The sequence below is a fragment of the Larus michahellis genome, chromosome 1 (genome assembly GCF_964199755.1).
Source record: "Larus michahellis chromosome 1, bLarMic1.1, whole genome shotgun sequence".
Lineage (NCBI taxonomy): Eukaryota > Metazoa > Chordata > Aves > Charadriiformes > Laridae > Larus > Larus michahellis.
This window is the reverse complement of record NC_133896.1, coordinates 222,171,565-222,192,768: the sequence shown is the minus strand read 5'-3', so window position 1 is coordinate 222,192,768 and position 21,204 is coordinate 222,171,565. Positions and strand designations below refer to the sequence as shown.

At 41.8% G+C, this 21,204-nt stretch overlaps 1 protein-coding gene across 49 annotated transcripts in view; it reads right to left on the bottom strand.

Moving 5' to 3' along the window:
- DLG2 (discs large MAGUK scaffold protein 2) overlaps positions 1-21,204 on the bottom strand; it is a 1,061,709-nt gene that overhangs the window by 90,100 nt on the left and 950,405 nt on the right. For all 49 annotated transcript variants that reach the window (XM_074572424.1, XM_074572415.1, XM_074572416.1 and 46 more), the window contains one exon: positions 12,502-12,616. In XM_074572424.1, coding sequence (XP_074428525.1) covers positions 12,502-12,616 — 115 coding nt within the window. The remainder of the gene's footprint in view (positions 1-12,501; positions 12,617-21,204) is intronic.

Here is a 21,204-nt window from a genome sequence, read left to right as displayed (position 1 = left end):
ATTGAAATAAATTCTTGGGCATCTGCTGATTGAGATCAGATTTATGTGAAAGAAAGCTATTTGCCACAAAACCAGCGAAACTCCCCTGGCCGCCAGGCTCCTTTTGTGTTGTTCGTGGAATTTTCTAACCTGTGATGAATGCCTGTGGTTACTGCACTTGCATCAGGAGATGCTGTGAGCTGTGGACTTCAAACGGACCTGTCATCTTCTAGCAGTAACTGCTAGGCCTGGCTGGATACTAAGCCCAACAGAAAAACTGATATGAAGTGCGTAAGGGTTCACTGCTATTAATTTGTGTGTTGTTTTTCTTACTGATATTCTAATTTATTATTAAAGTATAAGTAGATGATTAGATTTCCAGAGACTTAACAAGAAAATTCAGATTCAGTTTGTTTTTGCCGCAAGATCTGCTAAAGTTCACGAGCCTTTCAAGATGAATCCACATGCAAATATCAGTCAGGAAGGAAGATTTCTGATTTTCACGCCCGGGACGTCTCATGATTCTGACTTGAAACCAGGGTAAAGAGTGATGGCTATAATTGCACTTTAGTGGGGGCTAAATTCAGCCAGAATCAAACCCACGTGAATCCAATTTGAAGTGCTGTGCACTGAAATCATGCTTTTCCTCATAGCTCTAGTAGAGGCTTTAGGAACCTGGTTCTGACCATGCTAACGCCAGCGTAGCTCATCCTTTTTTCTGTAAAGAAGGGCAGGTGTGAAATCAGGACCAGACACCAGAGCGACAAACAACAATAATTAGTAGTAAAATCTAAGTTATTTAATAATGTGATAAATTTGCTGTTAGATTAATCATAAGCGGATGTCATAAAAATCTGCCTGTAATGTCATGTCTGGATGAGACACCGGGGCAGGATGGAGACTGCACTTTCCAGAGCATCTCACAGGACATTACATTCACAGCTTCTCCCCGCAGCAGAGCCCTCTTGTCGCAATAGCTCTCCACGGACGTGGCAATGCTCCGACTGCCAGTACAGAAAGGACAAAATCACTTTCAATGCTTACGTGGAAAGGATGATTGCATTTTGAACCTGCAAACCACGTTAGAAACGTCGCTTCTACCATGTTTGCTGCAGTGCTACTGAAAATGGTTTTGATTCCGTTAAGTCTCAGTCAATCTGTTTCCAAGATGAGGAGCTCACATAGATATCTGTTTCCTTGTACAGAAATACTTGAAGAAACCATAGACGTTTTTCAAATCTAAACTTTACTTCTTGGACAAGAACAGATCCTGAAGGATTCTCAGTAACACGGATCTCGACAAACAAACAAAATCTGACTGGCTGGGTGCAGAGGGGAACAGCCGAAAGGACTGAACTGTGGCTTTGTATCTTGAACCATCTGCAAGAAAGTGGGAAAACACTGCTCGATGGCCATTAGGCCGCGCTTCCATCTTGTGATTGATAACCTATGATCCTTATCTGTGTAAATGGTCTTACAGTCTCTGCAGAAAGGAGTAATTACAACAGCCAGTCACTGCAACCTCTACCTGGATTCTAAAACGTCTCAAGGACATCAAGAAGAGAAAGCGTGTCTGCAGAGATAGTGCTTTTTAAAAAGGGAAATTGCAGACCTTTTTGGCTCACAGAAAGAAAGGAATATTGATGCTTCTTGGAAATGGAGAGGACATGTATCATTAGCAGCCTGCCAAGGTAAAAACTATTCTAACCTGGCATAACTAAAATCGAAGTGATTAGAAATATAAGCTCACAAAAACATAATCCTTGTATTCTGTCAAGCAACAGCTTTCTGTCCTAATTTTTCACAAAGCTTTCAGCTGCTGCCCACTATGCCCCGACCCTTCTGAACAACGAGGAGGAAGATGTGGGAGCAGAAATAGCAACGCGCCGTTGCCTTCTCTGTAAGCAGTGGTTTGCGCAGCAGTAGGCATCATGTGGTGCCAGCAGGTGTGTCGATAATTACAGCAGCACAATATATTGGGTGAAGGAGTGGGGTTGCCTGCAAATTCAACTGAAAAGCATAAGAAAAAGAAATGGAATTTATGGAAAGTGGGTGAATGTTTCATGATTATAATTCCCATTTAGTGAGGAACATCTGGCAAACTCTTCGCTAGACAGCTCTGCCTGTTAGCCTTCTTTTATTTGCTATGTTTGTAGGTAAAGCAATTAGAGTAACTACTTGTAAGAGAAGCGTGACCCACAATCAGAGTCTGCACAAGAGATGAGGTTGGAGACATGGCAGAATGCAGATGTACACAAACACACAACTATACATAGACACACTAATCTCTGAAATCTTTTTTTACTCCATTTGCTCTGAATATGAGGCACATTCAGAGAGGATCAAATCCCACCTGCTGAGGCTGGTGTGAGAAGGACAGAGACTTACATAGCATCCCGCTGGGGCTGGTACCCCCAACGCTGAGCTGGGCTCCCTTGGACACCAGCTTCACCTGTTGACCAGCTCCACACAATCACCACCGGCAGCTAACTAGGCAAACTAGCTGCATCTAAACCAGGATGTATTCAACATGATGCCAGTGAGGCCTGGGAGAACCTGGTCTTTCTGTTGCAGGAATTTGTTCCCTGTTCCAAGAGTGGGGTGGCAGGGAGTGACCAAATGGAGTTGCTGAGGAGCTCCCTATGATCCCCAACTCTGGTAGACAATCCTCTACATCCTTCCCAGGCTTACTGTAGAGTTAGAACAGTCATATCTATTTCTAACGAGAAACAAAAGGGTGAACAAACCCTACTGGTCCCACTCAACCTCATCACTTAACTTGGCTGGGCTCCCTTCTCATAGACAGACTTGTGGTGAGACAAAAGATCCTCCTCATTTCTCTTTCTTAGAAGGCACTTCAAATAGGAATTACCACTGCCCTTTTCAGCAGGGTTATGTCCTGTTTTGACACTGTTCTTGGCTTTTTTCCAACACAGATAATTTGGAGAGCCTGTTCTACAGTGTCTTTATTATTTTTCCATATAAGATTTCAGGCAGAAAACCCTTCAATAGGGGCCAAGCAGTCTTATCTCTTTTTCTCACATTGGCCACTATGCTACGAGCCTCTGCTAGCTTGCGCTGTGCCAATGCACATATTTAGATTTTCAACTTTTGACTGTATTCCCACAAGCTTTTATTTCAATGGGTTTTCTTCTCTAAGTTCACTGTCTAACTTACAGTCTTGTACTTTTCCAGTTGAGAACTGCACAAACTGACAGTATCCTATTATAGCTGTTGACATGGAAACATCATGAGAAACTGTTTGTTGGATAAAAGTGCTTTTCCACATAAAACAGACACAGCTTAAACTCACGTTTTGCTGACTCACTTTCAGCCATTTTACGCCACAGACAGATTACCTTCATTGTCGCTTCCCCCCCCTGCACTGATGGATCATGTTCTGAGTCTCTGCTTAGAAACAAGGCTGTCTGAAACCGCGACTGTCTTGGTTATAGAAATTTCAAACAAATCCTATTCCCACACGTGGCCAAGTTCTTCATCACCCTCTTCTGGCTTGGAAATTATTCTAGCTGACACTTTCCTGCCGGATGAGTCTCCGAACCAGAAAGCCGGCAGTCCCACTAGGGAACTGGAAAGCAGAATACATGTGCAATGAAAAGCTATTGAAGTGTCTCTTAAGAAAAGAAAAAGGTGCACTGCTTCTTTAGAGCAGACATCACATGTCAAGCTCATTACCTGTTCTGGGACATTATTTCAATAACTTACGAAACAGAACAATACGGAAAATGGCCAGAAGTACGTACTACTTACTCCTACTGAAGCTGCTAACAGGACAGCTGCTTCAGCAGGCATTAATAATTCAGCACTGAGGACACAATTTCAGTTATTTCATATGTAGCAAGTTTTACTGATAATGTAAAGATAAGATGAATTAGGCAAGAATGGCTTTGATAAGGAGCTGCTTTATATTCTGTTTTATATTCTGAACTTTAGGCAGAGCTTGTTATCTGAGATTACTCTAGGCTGCCGTTTATTCACACGGGGCTCAGTCCTTCGAGGTGCTCAGAACCGCGTGCGTTCCCTCTTAATCCTGAGCACAAAGTATTCAGCGATTTGCAAAGCCACAACCAGATAGAAATAAATCTGCTTTTTGTCCCTTTTTGGTACAACTGGAGAAACATCCCTTGCTGAAAGGCTTGCTGGGCTGGTGGTTCACACTGCAGCCAACGGTGCCTCAGACGGCCTCTCAGGAAGGAATCAGTTGGACTCATTTCATGCCGGGTACCTAAGACTAGCAGAGCTGATAAACATGAAGATGTGAAGGAGAGAGCTGGTGTCAGAAGCTGAGAGGAGACTGTTTTGACTGATGTGTTTACACGTTCAGTTTTCACTCTCCATTAGCTGCTGCTTCTTTGTCTGTGAAATGTTATTAAAAACCGCAAGCGAACCTCATTTTTCCTTAACTGTTCATTAGTAACAACACTGCAAAAAAATACCAGATGAATAAGAAATATAGTAAGCATTAGGAAAAACTGTAGTAGTTTGTGAGGTGCCTAATAGCTTCAACTGACTATATACCGATGGTTTCAACTGACTATATATCAAACATATCGGTTTTCCCAGTCCTAAGGTATAGGTGAGGAGTATTCCTATATTTACAACACCACATTTCAGGGTGGCTTTTTTTTAGCACCAAAATGCTATCAAACTATAAGCCTGAAGGCCTTTGAATTTTAAATACTCCAAGATTAATAATTCTCACACCCATCTTTCTGCTGAGAGTGACAACACCGTTGTGCATCTTAGTTAAGGCACTTCAGTTAAGGACCTACGGAAATGTCATGGGGATAATACAAAGTGTGAAATGCTCACGGATACCACTGACATCAGTGAGAGGCCACCTCCGAAACCAAAACCGCCTCTCTCCGGATATTCCCTGTTCTTCAATTTTAGTTGATTTTTTAAATTTCTCATTTAGTCTGTAGCAGCATGAGGAAAATGATACTTTTTGTAAGTGCCAAAAAAATGATCCTCTAAGCACATAAACAGTCTGAGTTTCATAAGAAAACAGTATATTTGCATTGCCAAAGACAAGAGTTGGTGTCGTTTTTCTTCTTCATTTCACAGACAATCACAGGTTCTTTTGCTCTAAACACAGATTTTGCTCTGAGCACAGATTTTGCTTTAAATCACAGATACTTTTGCTCTAAACACAATTTCAAAGTAATAAATAACAACTACTGGACTTATTGCCCATTGCATTATGTGATTCTTGTATTCTGGCATATCTCTCATAGAATCATGGAATTGTCAGGGTTGGAAGGGACCTTAAAGACCATCTAGTTCCCACCCCCCTGCCATGGGCAGGGACACCTCCCACTAGACCAGGCTGCTCAGAGCCCCGTCCAGCCTGGCCTTAAAAACTTCCAGGGATGGGGCTTCCACCACCTCTCTGGGCAACCTGTTCCAGTGTCTCACCACCCTCATGGGGAAGAACTTCTTCCTAACATCCAGTCTGAATCGACCCATCTCTAGTTTTAATCCATTCCCTCCAGTCCTACCATTACCCGACATCCTAAACAGTCCCTCACCAGCTTTCTTGTAGGCCCCCTTAAGATACTGGTAGGCCACTATAAGGTCTCCTCGGAGCCTTCTTTTCTCCAGACTGAACAACCCCAACTCTCTGTCTGTCCTCACAGGAGAGGTGCTCCAGCCCTCTGAGCATCCTCGGGGCCCTTCTCTGAATGTGTTCCAGCACGTCCATATCTCTCTTGTAGTAGGGGCTCCAGAACTGGACTGTTCCTCAGTTTCTCTGATAATTTATAAAGATCTGAATGAATAGTTATTCAATTATACTGTTCAGCTCCTGAATGTCCACCTGGGGAAAAGGTCTCAGGCACACAGAGTCACCTTCCTTGCTTTGAAAAATAAAGATTTGCACTACTTCCTTGGTTCCAAATCTGGGCAGCTCTCACTGAAGCCAGTGAGAATACTGGTGCCAGCAGGGTGTGGAGAAGGCTGTATATTCAGAGAACGAACAGCTAAAAAGTAGTAATTGAATATTCAGAAACTCACACTTAACCAGGACATGTGAAATGAGTAACGTCACAAGCAGGTTTCAATTTTCCAATCTGAAATGGCATTTCAAGTGCAACAGCCCATTTCACAAGTGTAGGTTATGCGCGCACCTACCTGACCATTTCCAAACATGTCTGCTAAATGCTATCATAACCCCCAGCTTTCTGTATTATGCCATTGAGCACAGATTTTCTGAATGCATGTTTCCATTCTCTGATGTAATTTGGACCGTTCAATTGCTTAGGAATAATCCAAGGTAAGTGAAAAAACTGTACTAAAATTCTACTTTCCTCCACTTACTGTCCAGTAAAAAGAGTTCTAATAGTTTCTATCATGCCATTAAAGTACAGGCACAGCTATGTAAGCTCTAGCTATTTTCCAATCAAAACCAAACAGCAATGCCAGGGTGCCAAATGCACTCACATTCACTCTCCAGAAATCTAGATTGGCCGACAGTGCTCTGAAGCCTGGAAGAGATGTACAGTGTGGTGCCATAGCTGGAATCATAAACTCATCCAGCTTGACGACCATGCACTGAACATTTGCGTATCCTCAACAGCGCTAACGAAAGTGGCAAATGAATTTAGAATGAATCCTGGGGAATAGGAAAACGGTGAGCAAACCAGCCTATTTAAACAGGACTATCTGTTTCAAAGCTACGTTGCAGTGTCTTACTGAAACGCAGAGCAGAAGGCTCCACAGACAACAGCCAGGGAGCCTGATGTTAAAACTTCTTCAAGATATGTATATGCACACTCTGTATGTGTGTGTGAGAGAGAGGGAGAAAGACATTCAGTGGGGGTGGGATTCAGGTCACACAACTTTAAGTGTCACTAATATAGATGTTTACATCTCAGCTAATCACCTGAGGCTCCTTCCACTCAACTGCGAGAAATAGACATTTTTAGGGCGTGATTCGCCTGAGCAATTTTAGATGTCTCCTTCTGGATGAGATGAATCGTACTCTGAAAGTGCCAAGTGCACTCCACTGACAAGAGACATACTAGGCAACTAGCTTAAGTGAAGATGTTTGCAATGTATATGTGGATATAGCATATATTTAACACTATTAACAATATATCTATTTGGATTTTCTTTTTATATATATACATATATAAATATATATATTCTCGCTCCTTGCAATGATTATTTAGGTATGACCATTTCATACCTCTCTCTCTGGTTCCCTCCATACCTTCCTCCGAAAAGCCCCGATGAAATTGTATCTTTATCACATTTCTCCTTCCAGATGCACATAGTAGAGCTTCCCATCACCCAGTCTGATGTTATCACATGTTCAGATTTCACTACCAGGATATCTGCAAGAATGGCATTTCTCATGTGGATTTCAGACTGCTTTGCAACCTGTTGTCCAGGTCTCCCAGGAGAATTTTGCCCATGGAGCCTTGACCTGATGCTCCCTGGCCTACGGGGGTTTGGTGACTGCGATAGACATTACGTAGAACCATCCCCGGATGCCAGATTTGATCTTCACAAACTGCCTCAGCCAAACTTCAAATCTAACTCAGCAAAGTTCTCAAGTGATAATTTCTGCGATTTGTTGAAAATCAAAGTCTCTCTGAGCGAGATGGCATCGTGCTGATTTCCAAGAAGTTCAGGAAATGTGTATAAAGGTGTCTAATGCTTAACGAAGAATTTATTGTGCTGGAAATCAGAGTAAACAGCCCAAAGTACCTCAACCTTGATTTCCTTTCAGCTGCTGCTACGGTGCTATGGCACATCTTCAGATTCTGTTCCTCCTGGCTCAATAAAAAATGAACGAGAACAGACTCATTTCTAACACATAATGCTTTGTGTTTGTGCAGCGCATACCTATCAAAGCTATGAAATACTTGGCACTAATTCCAGCTAGAAGACGACAAAAATGTAGTGGACTGAGAGGCACCAGTTTGCACCGTGGACAGTCTTTATAATTAGCGTAGCATGGGCTGGAACAAAAAGGTTGATCTCAAAATTCCTCCTCTTATTGGGAAGAGGCTCTGCCCTTGGTTGCACTTTCCCCTGTCGTGTTCTCTCCTGGCCAGTCAGTGGAGGGGCGGCTGCAGAACCACTTCTTCTTCCGAAATTACAGCTGGATCCAGCCCTTCCCCAGCTCTGATTTCCAAACCCACCTTTACAGCCAACCGTAGAATTCACATTGGGCTGATATATTTGAAACTAGTGCTGAAGTTTAAATATCTGCATTTCGGTGAGCTCAACCAACCCCTTTATACAGGGCAACAAGTAGCCACAATTAGGTGGAATGATGTTTGGTCACCGATGGTATTGAAGAGATTTTAAACAGTGGAGCAGCAACGAAAGGGCTGGGGTGTGTGTGGAGATTTTGAGCTGTTTCTGCAGAGCGATACACCTCCACAGCACCTGTTCGTGCCTTTGGACAATTGGAATTTTTAATTAGAGATATTATTTCAGAAGCTGTCTGGATTGAATAAAGATTAACAGGTTCCATGGCTGTTTTTTCTAAGCTTATCTCATTATTTTTCATCCGTAAATCAACAACAGACTGCAAGAAGGCAGTTCTTGGATGCCAGATGATTCCTGAAAACCTTTTCTTTGTACATCTAGTAGCACTTACCGAAGTATCTACTTTTACCCTCAGAAATCTAGCACAAGTGCTTTAAGCTTAGGAGGAATCTAGCAAATCAACAGGAAAAACGCTTCATCGCGCTTAAGATCTCAGTTTCCTCCAAAGCTTGGCAATTTTATACTGAAGTTTCAATGGCTGCTGGCATTCACCAAACTTTTTAAAGTACTCTTCTGATGTTCAACTCTTCAAAAGGCTGTCATGTTCCATAGCCTGTGGGTTAAATAACATGATCTGGCTTTTCCTAAGAGTATAGACAGTCAGAACATGTAGCCCAAAAGATTTGACTATAGATGTGGACCTAGAAGGACAAAGAAAAACACTTATCTATTTCAAGACAATGAAATATAAAATCTTACAAGAGCGGATTTTAAAGCCATGAGCCAAAAAGAGAAAAAGAAGGATATGAATTTGCATAAGAAACACTAAAAACCCCACGATGTGTGTATATAGCACAGCATTTAGCTGGTGATGGGTTTGTTTACTTTCCTCATTAATCATGAGCTGATGGCTGAATTCCAATGAATTAAAAAGGATAATAGCAGAAATTTTTTTAGCCTCTCAGTTCAGTTACTGAATTCAAATTAAGTTCATTCACCTTCACATAAAAAAAGTTATAAGTAATAAGACTTGCTATATTTCACATCTATTCTCTCACTTTCTGCTTTTCTTTCTGTATTTCTTTTCCTCAACAGAGAGATTTAACGACAAGGAGGATGTGGGCTCCCAAAAGTGTTAACAGCGTTTCCTACGGCTCAGTCCTTCCCTGAAGACTTAATACTTTGCCTTTAATGTCATAGACATTCTGACAACATCCCAAACAGAGATATGGGGTCTGTGATACAAAAGAAACAAGTAATAAAGAAAAAAACTATTTCAGTAAATTCCTGGGGAATATTCCAGGAGGCAACAGAAATTATTAAGACAAAGTGTGATGAAGAAAGAAAAAAGCAGTGAAAATCAGAAACGCCAGATTATGCACAGATAGACGATCATGTCAGAGCGCTACACAATTTCTTCTGAAAAAGTCATTTTTGATCACTTTCCTGTGGCATGTACACTGCTTAAGTGTGACTTATAATTGCTTTCACCCAACTACTTCTAGTCCTATGTACAACATATGATCCCCATATTAAATTTTACCCCACTTCATTTAATATAGCTTCTTTTATGTATTTCTATTAAAAATGCTATGCTGTTTTAGTAGGGGCTGGATGGGGAAACCACGGACTGCCAGGTAAAGAAGAAAACCCCGCATCCAATAAAACCCTGCATCCAATGAACCCCACATCCCCAGGCAAACCTGCTTACAGAGCTTTGCTTTTTCTCACCCTCTTTTCTGTTGGGATTTTATCTGAGCAAATAATGACACTTATTTTTAATTATTGCAACCTATATAGAACTTAATTTTATTTCCTTGCACTGCTTAGAACACAGTTATTTACTTTGAGTAAGCTCTCTGGCTAAAAAATAGCTATGCTTGTATTTTGTGAAGGGCAGCAAAATCTCCACAACTCAAAGAAAGGAAAACAGCAAACCTGAATCATAAACTTGGCATTACAGCTACAGATTTGCAACATACGGCAATTTGCCTCTAGTTCTCTTGCACACGCTGACCAAAATGATGCATTGAAACAGAAATTTCAGAGTTGTAAGAATGCAAAAAAAAAAAAAAAAAAAAAAAAAAGCAAAATCCCAGACATTTTACCTGGCTGTAAAGAGTTTATCCCTAAAGTGAAAATTTCAGTCTCTGAAAACAAGCACATTTCTGAGACCACACTTATTTTTGCCTTAGTGCCTAACGTAGACATAAACCACCTTTGTAATTAGTGCATCCGATATGAACTAACAGCGCCTGGCACAACGCTGCCGGCACCGCTGCTCTACAAACACACCACAATGATATAAAGCGCCTCTCAGGCTTCCCAGAGTCGGACACGGACAATTGTGTGGGTTTGACTGCAAAAAAATTCTGCTAACAAAAGTGACTGAGGCTTTTGAGGTTTTCTGCTTGAGAGGTTTGGGGCTTTTTTTTTTGGAATGACTCTGGAATAAAATAACAGCGTTTTTTTTTTTTTTTTTTTTTTTGCATTTATGGTTTGGGAAGCGATATTTAGATATGCAGCTAAGACATCAAAGATTCCTGCAGGGAAGCACCAGGGCGTATCAGCTTAGTGAGACAGACCGCATCCAGAATTCATGAACTAGCAGAAAACCAGGCTCATCGGGGCACGCAGAGCAATACCGTATGGAAGAGCTAGGCTAGTGCGGGTGCAGCACAGATATATTATCCTGGCGGAGTGCGCAAGGTAATAAGCCTCAGTTCTCAGCAGGGCTCACCAGGTTGATGCTGATACAGGGATAATTGGGCTTTGCTGCAGCTCAAACCAGTAAGTTGTTCAGGACCCTGTGTTAGCCCACACCTGAATTGACCTGGTCGCTGGTCTGGGCTTCTTGCGCCACTGTTCACCACATCTCGCGTTCCTGGCTTACCTCAAGAAAAGTAAGCTTGGATCTGGCACTACACGTCCAATAACTGTAGCTTTTCATAAAATGCAAATTCAGGAAGCTGACTGAAGCTCTTGGCAATGAAGTCACTCTGTGTTTGGTCTGGAAAAAAACTACTGCAAGTGGAAAAGCTCCAGAAGTAAAAACAGAGCTGGAGAAGTCAGAGAAGGTTAAAGATGCATCGAAAACTGTGACGCTTCCAACCTGACCTTGCCCAATAGCAAGGTCACTGGTAACAGTGATCCGTATCCTTTCAGTCCTTGCTCTTTCTGGCAGCAGTACCAATTAGTGCTTCATGGGATTGCTACCCACTAGAATAAGACCATCCATGCTAACATTTAAGATTTTCCTTCCTTCTCTCCTACCTTACCCCTTCACGCTGAGGGCACAATGACAAAATGTAGAATTTAGCCTTAATTGGATCTCTGCAACGTTATCACCTGAATTAGCTCCCCCATGAATAATTATCACTGCCTGGAGGCTGACAAATTGCTTCCCTCTACTTCATGATTGTCAGGAATTTCAAATTATATGCTGAGCATAATGGGGGGGGGGGGGGTAGAGAAAAGAAAATGAAAAGCCTAGAGAAGCGTAATTTTTAAGATTATTAAAATATGTGACACGGAGTCCCGTAGTCTCCCCACGTCCCAAAGAGGGGAGTGACAGCAAGAGCTTTGCCGGGGGCAACTGGGCAACTTCCAGCCTCTCAGCCAGCAATGGCCAGGGCAATAGACTTGCACAGTCCAAGCAAAACGACAACCACCGCCACTGCCTGGCTCACAGTCAGGCCGTTCCCCTGTTATTCGCTACCCCATTTAAGCTACGCACATCAGCTTGTTTAGCATCTCATCTGCATATTTGATCTTGCTAGGTAGATGGTAAATTCTTTCTAGCGTAGACTGATAGAAGCATAAACACATGCAAGGGGATAGCAGCAGGTTGCCATGCCTTCAGAATAGCATATAATTTTCCTTGCTTTGTAACAAGGTCTTGGGGGAAAAGTGCTCTTTGTGAGGATAATCGCTCCATGCAAGACCTCGCACAGAAAGGCAATGCGTCGCTACAACACAATATCCATCTCGGATATCGAAAGAGCCGACCACCGGTAAGAAATCTTCATCTCATAAAACCAAATCACCATAAAAGCATAATGCTCTTTGAAAACAGCTTGAAATGATCAGATTAAGCAATAGGGCTTCATCCAATTTTCACACTAATGGGGTTGCACTTGTAAGATCGATGCATTTCTCAGTTCAGTTCCACTCAGCTCCTCAAACTTCTTTCCCACCTTGCCAAACCCACAACACGCGAGTCCGGCAGAGACAAGGTAGCTGCCGACACATTCCCAGGAGAAAGCTCCCCCCGCTCACCTGACATACAGTGACCTCTTCTGATTAGTCCTCAGGGAGCCGGACCCAGAACTCATGCTGTGATTCATCATCTGCTCGCGCAGGTCATGGATTTTTGCCTCAAACCGAGCGTACTCTAAGGAGATAAAAAAATCAGAGAATAAAGATATTTTAGTTTTCTTGACCTATATAATCATTAGGGCTGCTAAATGCAAATTAATGTTAAATTAATGAGTGTAAGGCATGTCCTGAAAATCGAGGTCTAACAGAACGTCACATCAATATATTATCTTAGGTAAATATATGGCCTCTTTATTGTGGTACGTGAACATTTCAGTACCAACTGTGTGAAAACATAAATAGCTAGAACCTCTCTCCTGCAGTTCAAGGAAAGGAAAGGAGGTTTAAAGTGTGTTACCAAATATCTTTCAGTCTGCAAAAGGGATGTTGAAAGCAGTTTTCCACTAAATCATTTCTCCTTCCAAAGAATGAGACACCTCGTTATGGGCAGTGGGATGATGCACTGAAGTTACTAATGAGTCAAGCATTTCGTGTAAAATCCCACCGAACTGAAGGAGATAAATCAAAGCCTAATTATCCCGGAAGCAACTGTGAAATTGTTGTACGAGCAATAAGCCACCTTATTTAGCCAGCCCACTGAGGACTGGGCTCTGTTTCTTTTAAATAGGTGGAGCCATGGCTGGGTCTTAGGATGGGTGATCCCAGAAACTCCAGACATGCTTAAGCTGCCTAAGAGTGGCACAAAACCAGTTTCCAGACCTTGTTCTTCTCCACAGCTCTGTTGGTAGCTTTGTAAAATGTTGTGACTTGCTGACCAGCAACATGGGACATTGGGGCAAGGATTCAGCTGGAGGTGTATCGTTTAGTGAGGTTCCTCTCTGAAAGGACACATGCCTTGTACAGCCTGGTCAACAGTCCCTCCTGCGGGCACGTTGCTCATTGTGTGACCTAATGGGCCAAGTTTTGGTTTGCAAGAGGAAAAGTTGAAGTTTTGGAGACAAGCTCTAATTCCTTGAAACCGACAACCTACGGCAATGCTCCAGCGACACAGAAAGTGATAATTCAACCTAAGCCTGGGAAAACTACCAACGCGAGCTAGCAGACTAACTTGAGGGGGTGTACAAAATCCATTTCAGTGAGTCAGTGACACTTTGAAGAGTAAGATGCTGCAGATTGATGCCAGCAAAGAGAAGAAGATCTTCCCTGCACCTCAATGTTTTATTTCACCACCTGCTTCAAAAGGAGGGTCTACGTTTCCCCACAGCAATTCTGGAGCAGAAGGGAAACCAGCATGCGAGGTTTCCCCCCTTAAAGGATGGAGGTACATCCCACCAGACCACACCACCTCACAGTTTAAGCAAATAAATCTTTACTGTGCATTTATAACCTACAGGGCTGCTCCCCGTTTGTTACTGTTTGGGCTACGTGAGAATGCTCTAAGACAGCAATATTCTCCTTTTCTCCTAGCAGAAATCTCAGCATTGTTTTTATTTGATCATTTGCTGTTCACGCTGGCTCAGTTCCCAGAATGTCTAGATGCAACAACAACAACTAATTCATTTTATTCAGTGCCCTTTAACTTTTTGTTGGATAATAACATCTGACCTTTCCAAGATCCCACATTTTGCATAGACACTAGCTACCTTCAAGCTGGCTTAGCAGGGTGCTTTGATTTGGGCTTTTGTGTTTGGGTTTTTTACCTTCTTCTTACTCGAGGCATTTTAACTCCCTTGCCACTGAGCTGCTTTGGCACTATCTACCCAGTTTGTCAAGTGACAGCGGCTACTTTGCCAATCATCTGGGAACCACTGCTGGGGTATAAGACTCTTCGGTCTTCCCACATACCTATGACTTCACCGACTGCAGCTGAAATTCTGCAGGAGAAGAGACACTCCTACACGCAGACTGTATTTCAGATTTATCCTGTAGCTTGTTTCTTCCTCATTTCTTTCACCTAGAGTACCTCTTTAAACTTCTCGGTGATTTAAAATCCCAGATCCTCAGCGGAACTAAGGCTCCTACAAATTTGTATTGTTTTTCAAAGTGGAGTTTAGTTTTGAAGAGTTTATCCCAGCGTAGGATTTCCGTTTGTTCTATGTGAGTCACATTTGTTCTATTCCCCCGCTCTAGAATTTATTTAGTAAATAATAATCTTCTGAGCAGGGCTTTATTGAACTTATATTTCATTATAACAGATTTAACATTTCTTCTTGGCAAATAGGAAAGGTGATCTTAAAAAAAGAAAAAGCTTGCTTTTCTCTTCATACGGTGTCAGTCCTCTGCATACAGACAGAATACTACAATTTTAAGAGTTGTTACTAGGTCTCTCTCACGTGTGGTGGAGACACTGAAGACGACAGTAAACATAGAGTGTAATTCAGCTTCTTTGATGTTTTACATCTGGATGAGGCCAAAGATATGAATGATTTACATCAGAGCAGCTGTAACGGCGGCTTTCCCTTTAACAAGCAACCATATCCCAGGCAGACTCGGTATGCGAGGTGTGGGAGTAACTCCCAGATTTAGACACCGATCTGGAGAGTGAGAAGCGAGGATTGAAAATCTGACTCTCTCCAGCGCCGCATCCAGCTACTTGCAACTTGAAACACCAGCTCATGGGATACTCGGATGACTACAGCTTGGTCAGATGATGATATTATAGCTTGTGTTCTGATTTCAGGATGCATTTGTAGTTGAACTGATTTTAACTGGCCGTAAATTTATTCTGAATTTAATCACCTCTCTTTTTCCGGAAGACATTTTGAAACCACGACATATCTTAAAAATTGTCTAATAAGTGTGTGATGGAAGCTCAGGGTTCAAGGTACTGCCCCCTGCTTGATATTAAAAAAAACAAACAACATAATGAAGTACTAACAATAGTTCTGTTACGTTGTTCTTGAGATGTTTTTCCTTTGGATTGAAATACACAGATAATTTGAAAATAACCCAATTTATGGGCCTGTATTTTCCCACAGTACCTTCTTCATATTTACCCGTCAAAAAATACTGAAAGGTACACCTTTCCCTTTCTCCAGTCAAATGCCTGGACAAAAAAATTGCAAGGCCATGAATGCAGGTAGTATTAGACCCAGCTCAGATCAGCTTCTTTAATCTCAGTCCTCCTAGTTCTCCTTCTGATGCCTGGGTACTACAGTGACGGCTGCATTTGAAATGCGAGCAGAAAAAGAAAGAGCGATGCTCCATTTCTGCCACCAGAACTGCTACGGTAGTCCTACCCACTGGCAAAAACTTCTTTTTTCTTAACACTCCTTTATATATGGGGTCATTCCAGAGGAGCTGTTTCCTAATAGCTTTTCATTTGCTGGGTGCGAATAAGTGTCAGTGCTAAAGTCCAGAAAAAAAATCATACTTCCTTCAAATTCATCACTGAATCTAAACAACACACTTCCAAGGCTCCTACACAATTAAAAGGACACCAAGGTTGTGACATGCCGACGTGAAATACAGTTAAAGCTGATTCACTAATTTCATGCCCTTTAAAGAAAGGGAGAACAAAGAACGTAGTGCTGCTGGAGTGCATCATTAGCGAAATTTGCCAAATTTTACTTACCAAAATCCATCTGCAAAGGTCCTACCCATTGCCTGATTCACTAATGTTCTAACTAACTTTGGTAGCTTAAGAAACTGATAAAGTTATGCATTAGACTAAAAGGGCAAATGGATGAGCAAACCGTAACCTGTATTATTGCTGGGGCCAGCCCAGACGATACAACGGTTTGTGCTGGTCTGTGGTTCTGGAAATGCTTTAAGAAGAAGGGCAGATGAGATGGAGGGAGGTGTTTGTTCATGCTCTGCTTTAGAGCTGGCTCCGGGCTCGTGGCAGCATTGGTAGACCTGCATTTAGCCATCCCAAGGGTACAAACACCACTCGCTAGCCCTGGAGATGTGGAGCTAGTGCCGTTGGGAGTGGGAGAGGAGATTGCTGCCATGAGGAGTGACCCGGCTGCAGGGACAGCAAGGCCATTTTCAGGGCTCTGGCATTGACTTGCAGAGCTCTGCGTGGCCTGCCAGCCCCTGACGTAGCAGTGCTATCCCAAGCTAGTTCCCACTTTTCCAGGGGTCTGTTTTCTACCGTTGGCTCTGCTCAGCTCTCTGGGCATCAGGAGAAAGAGTCAGCTTGAATTGTTGCCAGTGTGAATTGTCTCCAAGCCCAACTAAGGGCAAAACTGAGTGTATTTATCAAATAGCGACACCAGTTTGAACAACTGACGTTTGTCTGCTTCATACAGAACTCATTGGCCTGAATATGCGGACAGGGAGCTGCTGTTTTTCCTTCTACCTCATTCCGACAGCTTGCCGAGTGCTATATCCAGGACTCACACATATTCTAACCCTTGAATATTGATGCAATCGTTTGCCTTTCTGTGTTGAAAGGACCGGATAGACTTTTGGGAGTAATCTTCAAACACCTTGAAGCTTCCCCTTAGTTCACATACTGAGAAATCAAAGCAAGGTAAATGCCCAGCCCCATTAAAAAAGCATCTAAACCCCCAAACCCTAACAGTAATGCACTTCAACTGAAACGTCAAGTTTAGCTGGTCAAGATCAAAACGACGATCTACAAAATCCTGCCTAGTCCACTTTGGCATCTGAGGGTACGCAGACACCAACGTTTTTACTGCTGAAGTGATCTAGATACCTGAAATCCTGCAACCCCTTCTACAGCTGTGCAGGTGGGTAGAAACACGCGGGGAGGAGTTGTTTTAACACACACACACACACACACACACATCTCCTTTTCGAGTTTCCCATTGACTACCTTTGATGGCCCATGATCTAAGTATGAGGGCTGTTGTGAGTCCGATTATTGAACCCTTAAGTCCCTCCACATGTTGTGCAGGAAAATGCCATGAATTTGTAAGATCCATGGAGGATGCCTAGAGACTAGGGATAGGGGGGATGAGTGTTGCTGTGACTTAAGTCCTTTCATGTCTATGGGGCAAGGACCTTTTCAATTAAAATAAGCAGTGCATTGAAAGTTTAGGTACAAATTCTCCAAGTCACTTCAGAAATGGCCTAAAAATCTATCATAATTGAGCATGATAGCTCTTGGAGCCTTAGATATACTTGAGAGACCAAAAATGAATGCAAGAAACCAAACCTCAAGAAATATTTAGAAAATCAGAGTGAAAATCAAATAATTTCTACATCTAAAAATAGCAAAGGCAGAGATTTTATATCTGATTGTTTGATGCTACCTTTTGGTAATATAAATAAAGAATAGCTATGATAAATGAATAAATATTCTGCAGCTCTTCTATGAGAAAGAGTTGCAGAATTTTATAAAGCTACATTACTGTTATTTTTCACTTTTAAGTTTATAGTAAAGATTATAGCTTTAATTGAACTTAGAGAACATGAAAACAAAAAAGCCCTGATCCTACAAGTTTACTACAGTTAAGCAACAGAAATGCTGACGTGTTACACAACAGTGAAAATAATAGTTCAGCATCATGGTCCAAGTCTTTATTAGTTTGAACTCTTTTAGTGCTGGTATCTTTAGCGAGATAGCAAATCTTTCTGTCAGCAGGTATCAAAACTTGCTTTCCTGTGTCATTCAGGAACGTCACTGTTTGCTTCTAGATGATAACAGATTTCCTAATTGCGGCTTTTGTGCTTCTAGAATAATATATCTGTAACCCACTTCAGCCAACGGTGAAGCAGCGATGGCTACAATGCGAGTGGGAGGTTGGAAAAGGCAGCGTATATCTCTTGGATTCTGTTGGGGGGTGGAAGGAAAGTAAGGCTCGAACTGTCCAATTTTAATAGACTACACTGCCTGAAACCAAACCAAACCAAACCAAAAAACTAGGAAGGCATTAGTTAGAGACAGAACTTTATGGCCTCAAAAAGGGTATGTCAAATAACTCCAGACACTATAATAAAGGAGTAGGTGCCAGACCAGCTTCTCCATCAGCATCAATTTGGCATAATTTCAGTGGATCTAGGCCAGCTTAAACCTTATGAGATTTTCTTCTGTTCTGTTTATGATAACACAAATTGTATGCCGCGAAGGCAAGTCATGAACGTATTGCCTTGGACATCTGAGATAGCAATGTGCATGATACTATTATTATGGTAACATTACTTATGCTATTTATGTAAATATTTCTTTTCCCCTCTACCTCCTCTTAGCAGATGTCTCTTCTGAATTGTTTAAGCTTTAAAATAATAGAAGAACACACTTCTTCCTGCAGGGAGTATTTCCCATTTCTCCCCTTTGCCCCCAGTGCTGTCCAGTCACCACCATCCTACGCATGGTGGTGAGGGGAAGGTGAGCGGACCAGCATCGAGAATTCAGAGGACTGTGTCTGATATTTGTTTTTCCACAAATTTACAGTGTGAAGCTGGATAAGTCACAAACAGTAAGTCCTGGCACCTAAGGCAGAGATACGGATCCTAGATTAACATTGTGTCTACAGCTATGCCTGCCAGATGCCCAGCATCCCACAGCTCTGGAGGCCTTTGAAACTACTGTAACACACACAAAAAGTGAACAAGTGTGCAAAAAGACGTGAACTGCTAATAATTTTGGTTACTATTTTATGTCTTCTGCTTATTTTTTTTTTTTTTTGCTTCAATTTTTGCTAAAAGTACCCTGACAGCTGTTTTCAGATGATTAGGAGGTCAATTCTATAGCTGTCTGAGGTCGCAAGCAGTTACACAGCAGGCTAGTGATGGTGAAAAATCTTTGCGGTCTGCGGTAATTTCTGAAGAAATAAACAAACAAACATAGTATGCTTAGGTACAGTTAGCTGTACCTTTGCTTCTTATGTCTTCCTCTGCCATGTCTGATGTTGGCCACTGCCAGGGACAAAGTTCTGGACGAGGCTGGCTTTGGATCACATACTGCATAACAAACGCTATGCTTTTAACAAGTCCAAAAGATCTATTGGATTTAACATCAGCTAAATTCATCACTAGACAGGAAAAAATGCACACAATTCCAACGCCATCAATAGGCAATGCAATAGTGTCCATTATTTATTGGAGAAAGTGTTGCTCGAAGGGCATCGCTCCATTCAGGATGCACTGAGCAACAGAACAAGTTATGCTGCTACTTCTTATCAGTCACATAACTCCCCTGAGCTCACTCAAAGGAAATGAAAAACACAGATTTCAATACTGGGGAAGGGAAGATACTTTTACATTTTATTAGTTTTTTATTAGTTTGAATATATCTGCTTGTTTTTACTGGAATATTTTTAACACACCTTTTCTGGTACCTTTCAGAAAAAATGACACAGGCGTATTTACTGATTTTACTCATTGCTTTGGCGTTTAAAGCTTCAGCACAGTAGGGCCATTAATGTGTTTGTTCTTTGATATTGGTCAGTTGTCTTCCTTTACCCATATACAGGTATTTACACTTGAGCCTGTCTTCTAATTAAAATTTCACCCTGTTTATTTGTTCTGTAGCTGGCCTCATTGCCCAAACATCACTACTTACTTTATTTCCATTTGCTTTATTACTGAAGACAATGCTTCTTCCATCTGTTGCACCATTAGATACAGCCCTCACATTGTGTTAGCTGTGAATATAAATACACCTGAAAAGATATCTTCCTCCCACGATATGTTCAGGAGACTAATATCGTGCTCTATTCTTAGTCATGGGGAATATAATTCCAATCCAAATTAGTCTCTGGAAGCTTTAGTTTCAGAGACTTCATGCCTCATAATGAAAGAGATGTACTAAAATAAATCACGCTATTAGTGAGTGACAAGGACTTTGTATCCCACTGAGGTGTTGTTCTACCTGTTCCCTTAAAGCCGACCCTTGGCTTACGAAGTGTCAGCCTGGACTTTCTCAGCTGGGATTTTCTTGCAGCTTCTTCCAACTATTGAAGAAAACTGCAAGCAACTCAATAGCTCTTAAAAACAACCTTTTCTTCCCTCTCTAGATTTTGGGAACCTTTATCCTGCACAAAATTTTACTGTATTCTCAAAAAGTATCCCCCCCCTTTATTTTAATCGGTGCACCCCTGAACTAACCAAGACTGTTTGTGGCACTTTTTCAGATTCCCTGAGGCTCACACCGAGCTAACATCTTGGACAATGCTGTGTGTACGCAGGTCCAAGAAGAAGCAAAGCAAATAAAGAGCAGAGAGGCAGATCTAAACCAACCGCATCACGACACATGGTCTGCCTTGGCAGCACAGTGTGAAATTTTGGAAAAATTGGGCACATCGCCCCAGGCATCCAACTTGCACAGCCAGGCTTGCCCAGCAGAGCAGCATATGTCTCATTAACCTTGATAGCTTTGTAGGAGTTACTGTTTTGTACAGTGCAGAAACATTTTGAGATATCTGCTGGTTTAGGCACAAAATGACTCTGTCAAGGTGAAAAAAGAAAAAAAAAAAGCTTCCCTGCATTGGAATCCTCTTTCTTCAACAAATATTTATGTGGGACATTGCAAAGAAACAAAACCTACTTTCTATTAATAGCTAAGCTAATTCATTTAGCTATTTCGTCGCTTCAGGCTAGTGGTAGAGGATCTTATTTTCAGACATTTATTCAATTCCGATTGAATACACAATTCCCCATCCAAAATCATTGTCCTGGGGCAATTGTTACTTCTTATTTTTGCTTCAGTGCTTTTTCTTGCTTCTGCTTTTTACCAAGTATAGTTCTAATTCTTGGGAGTTGAGCATATTATACCGATTAGCCATATCTTCT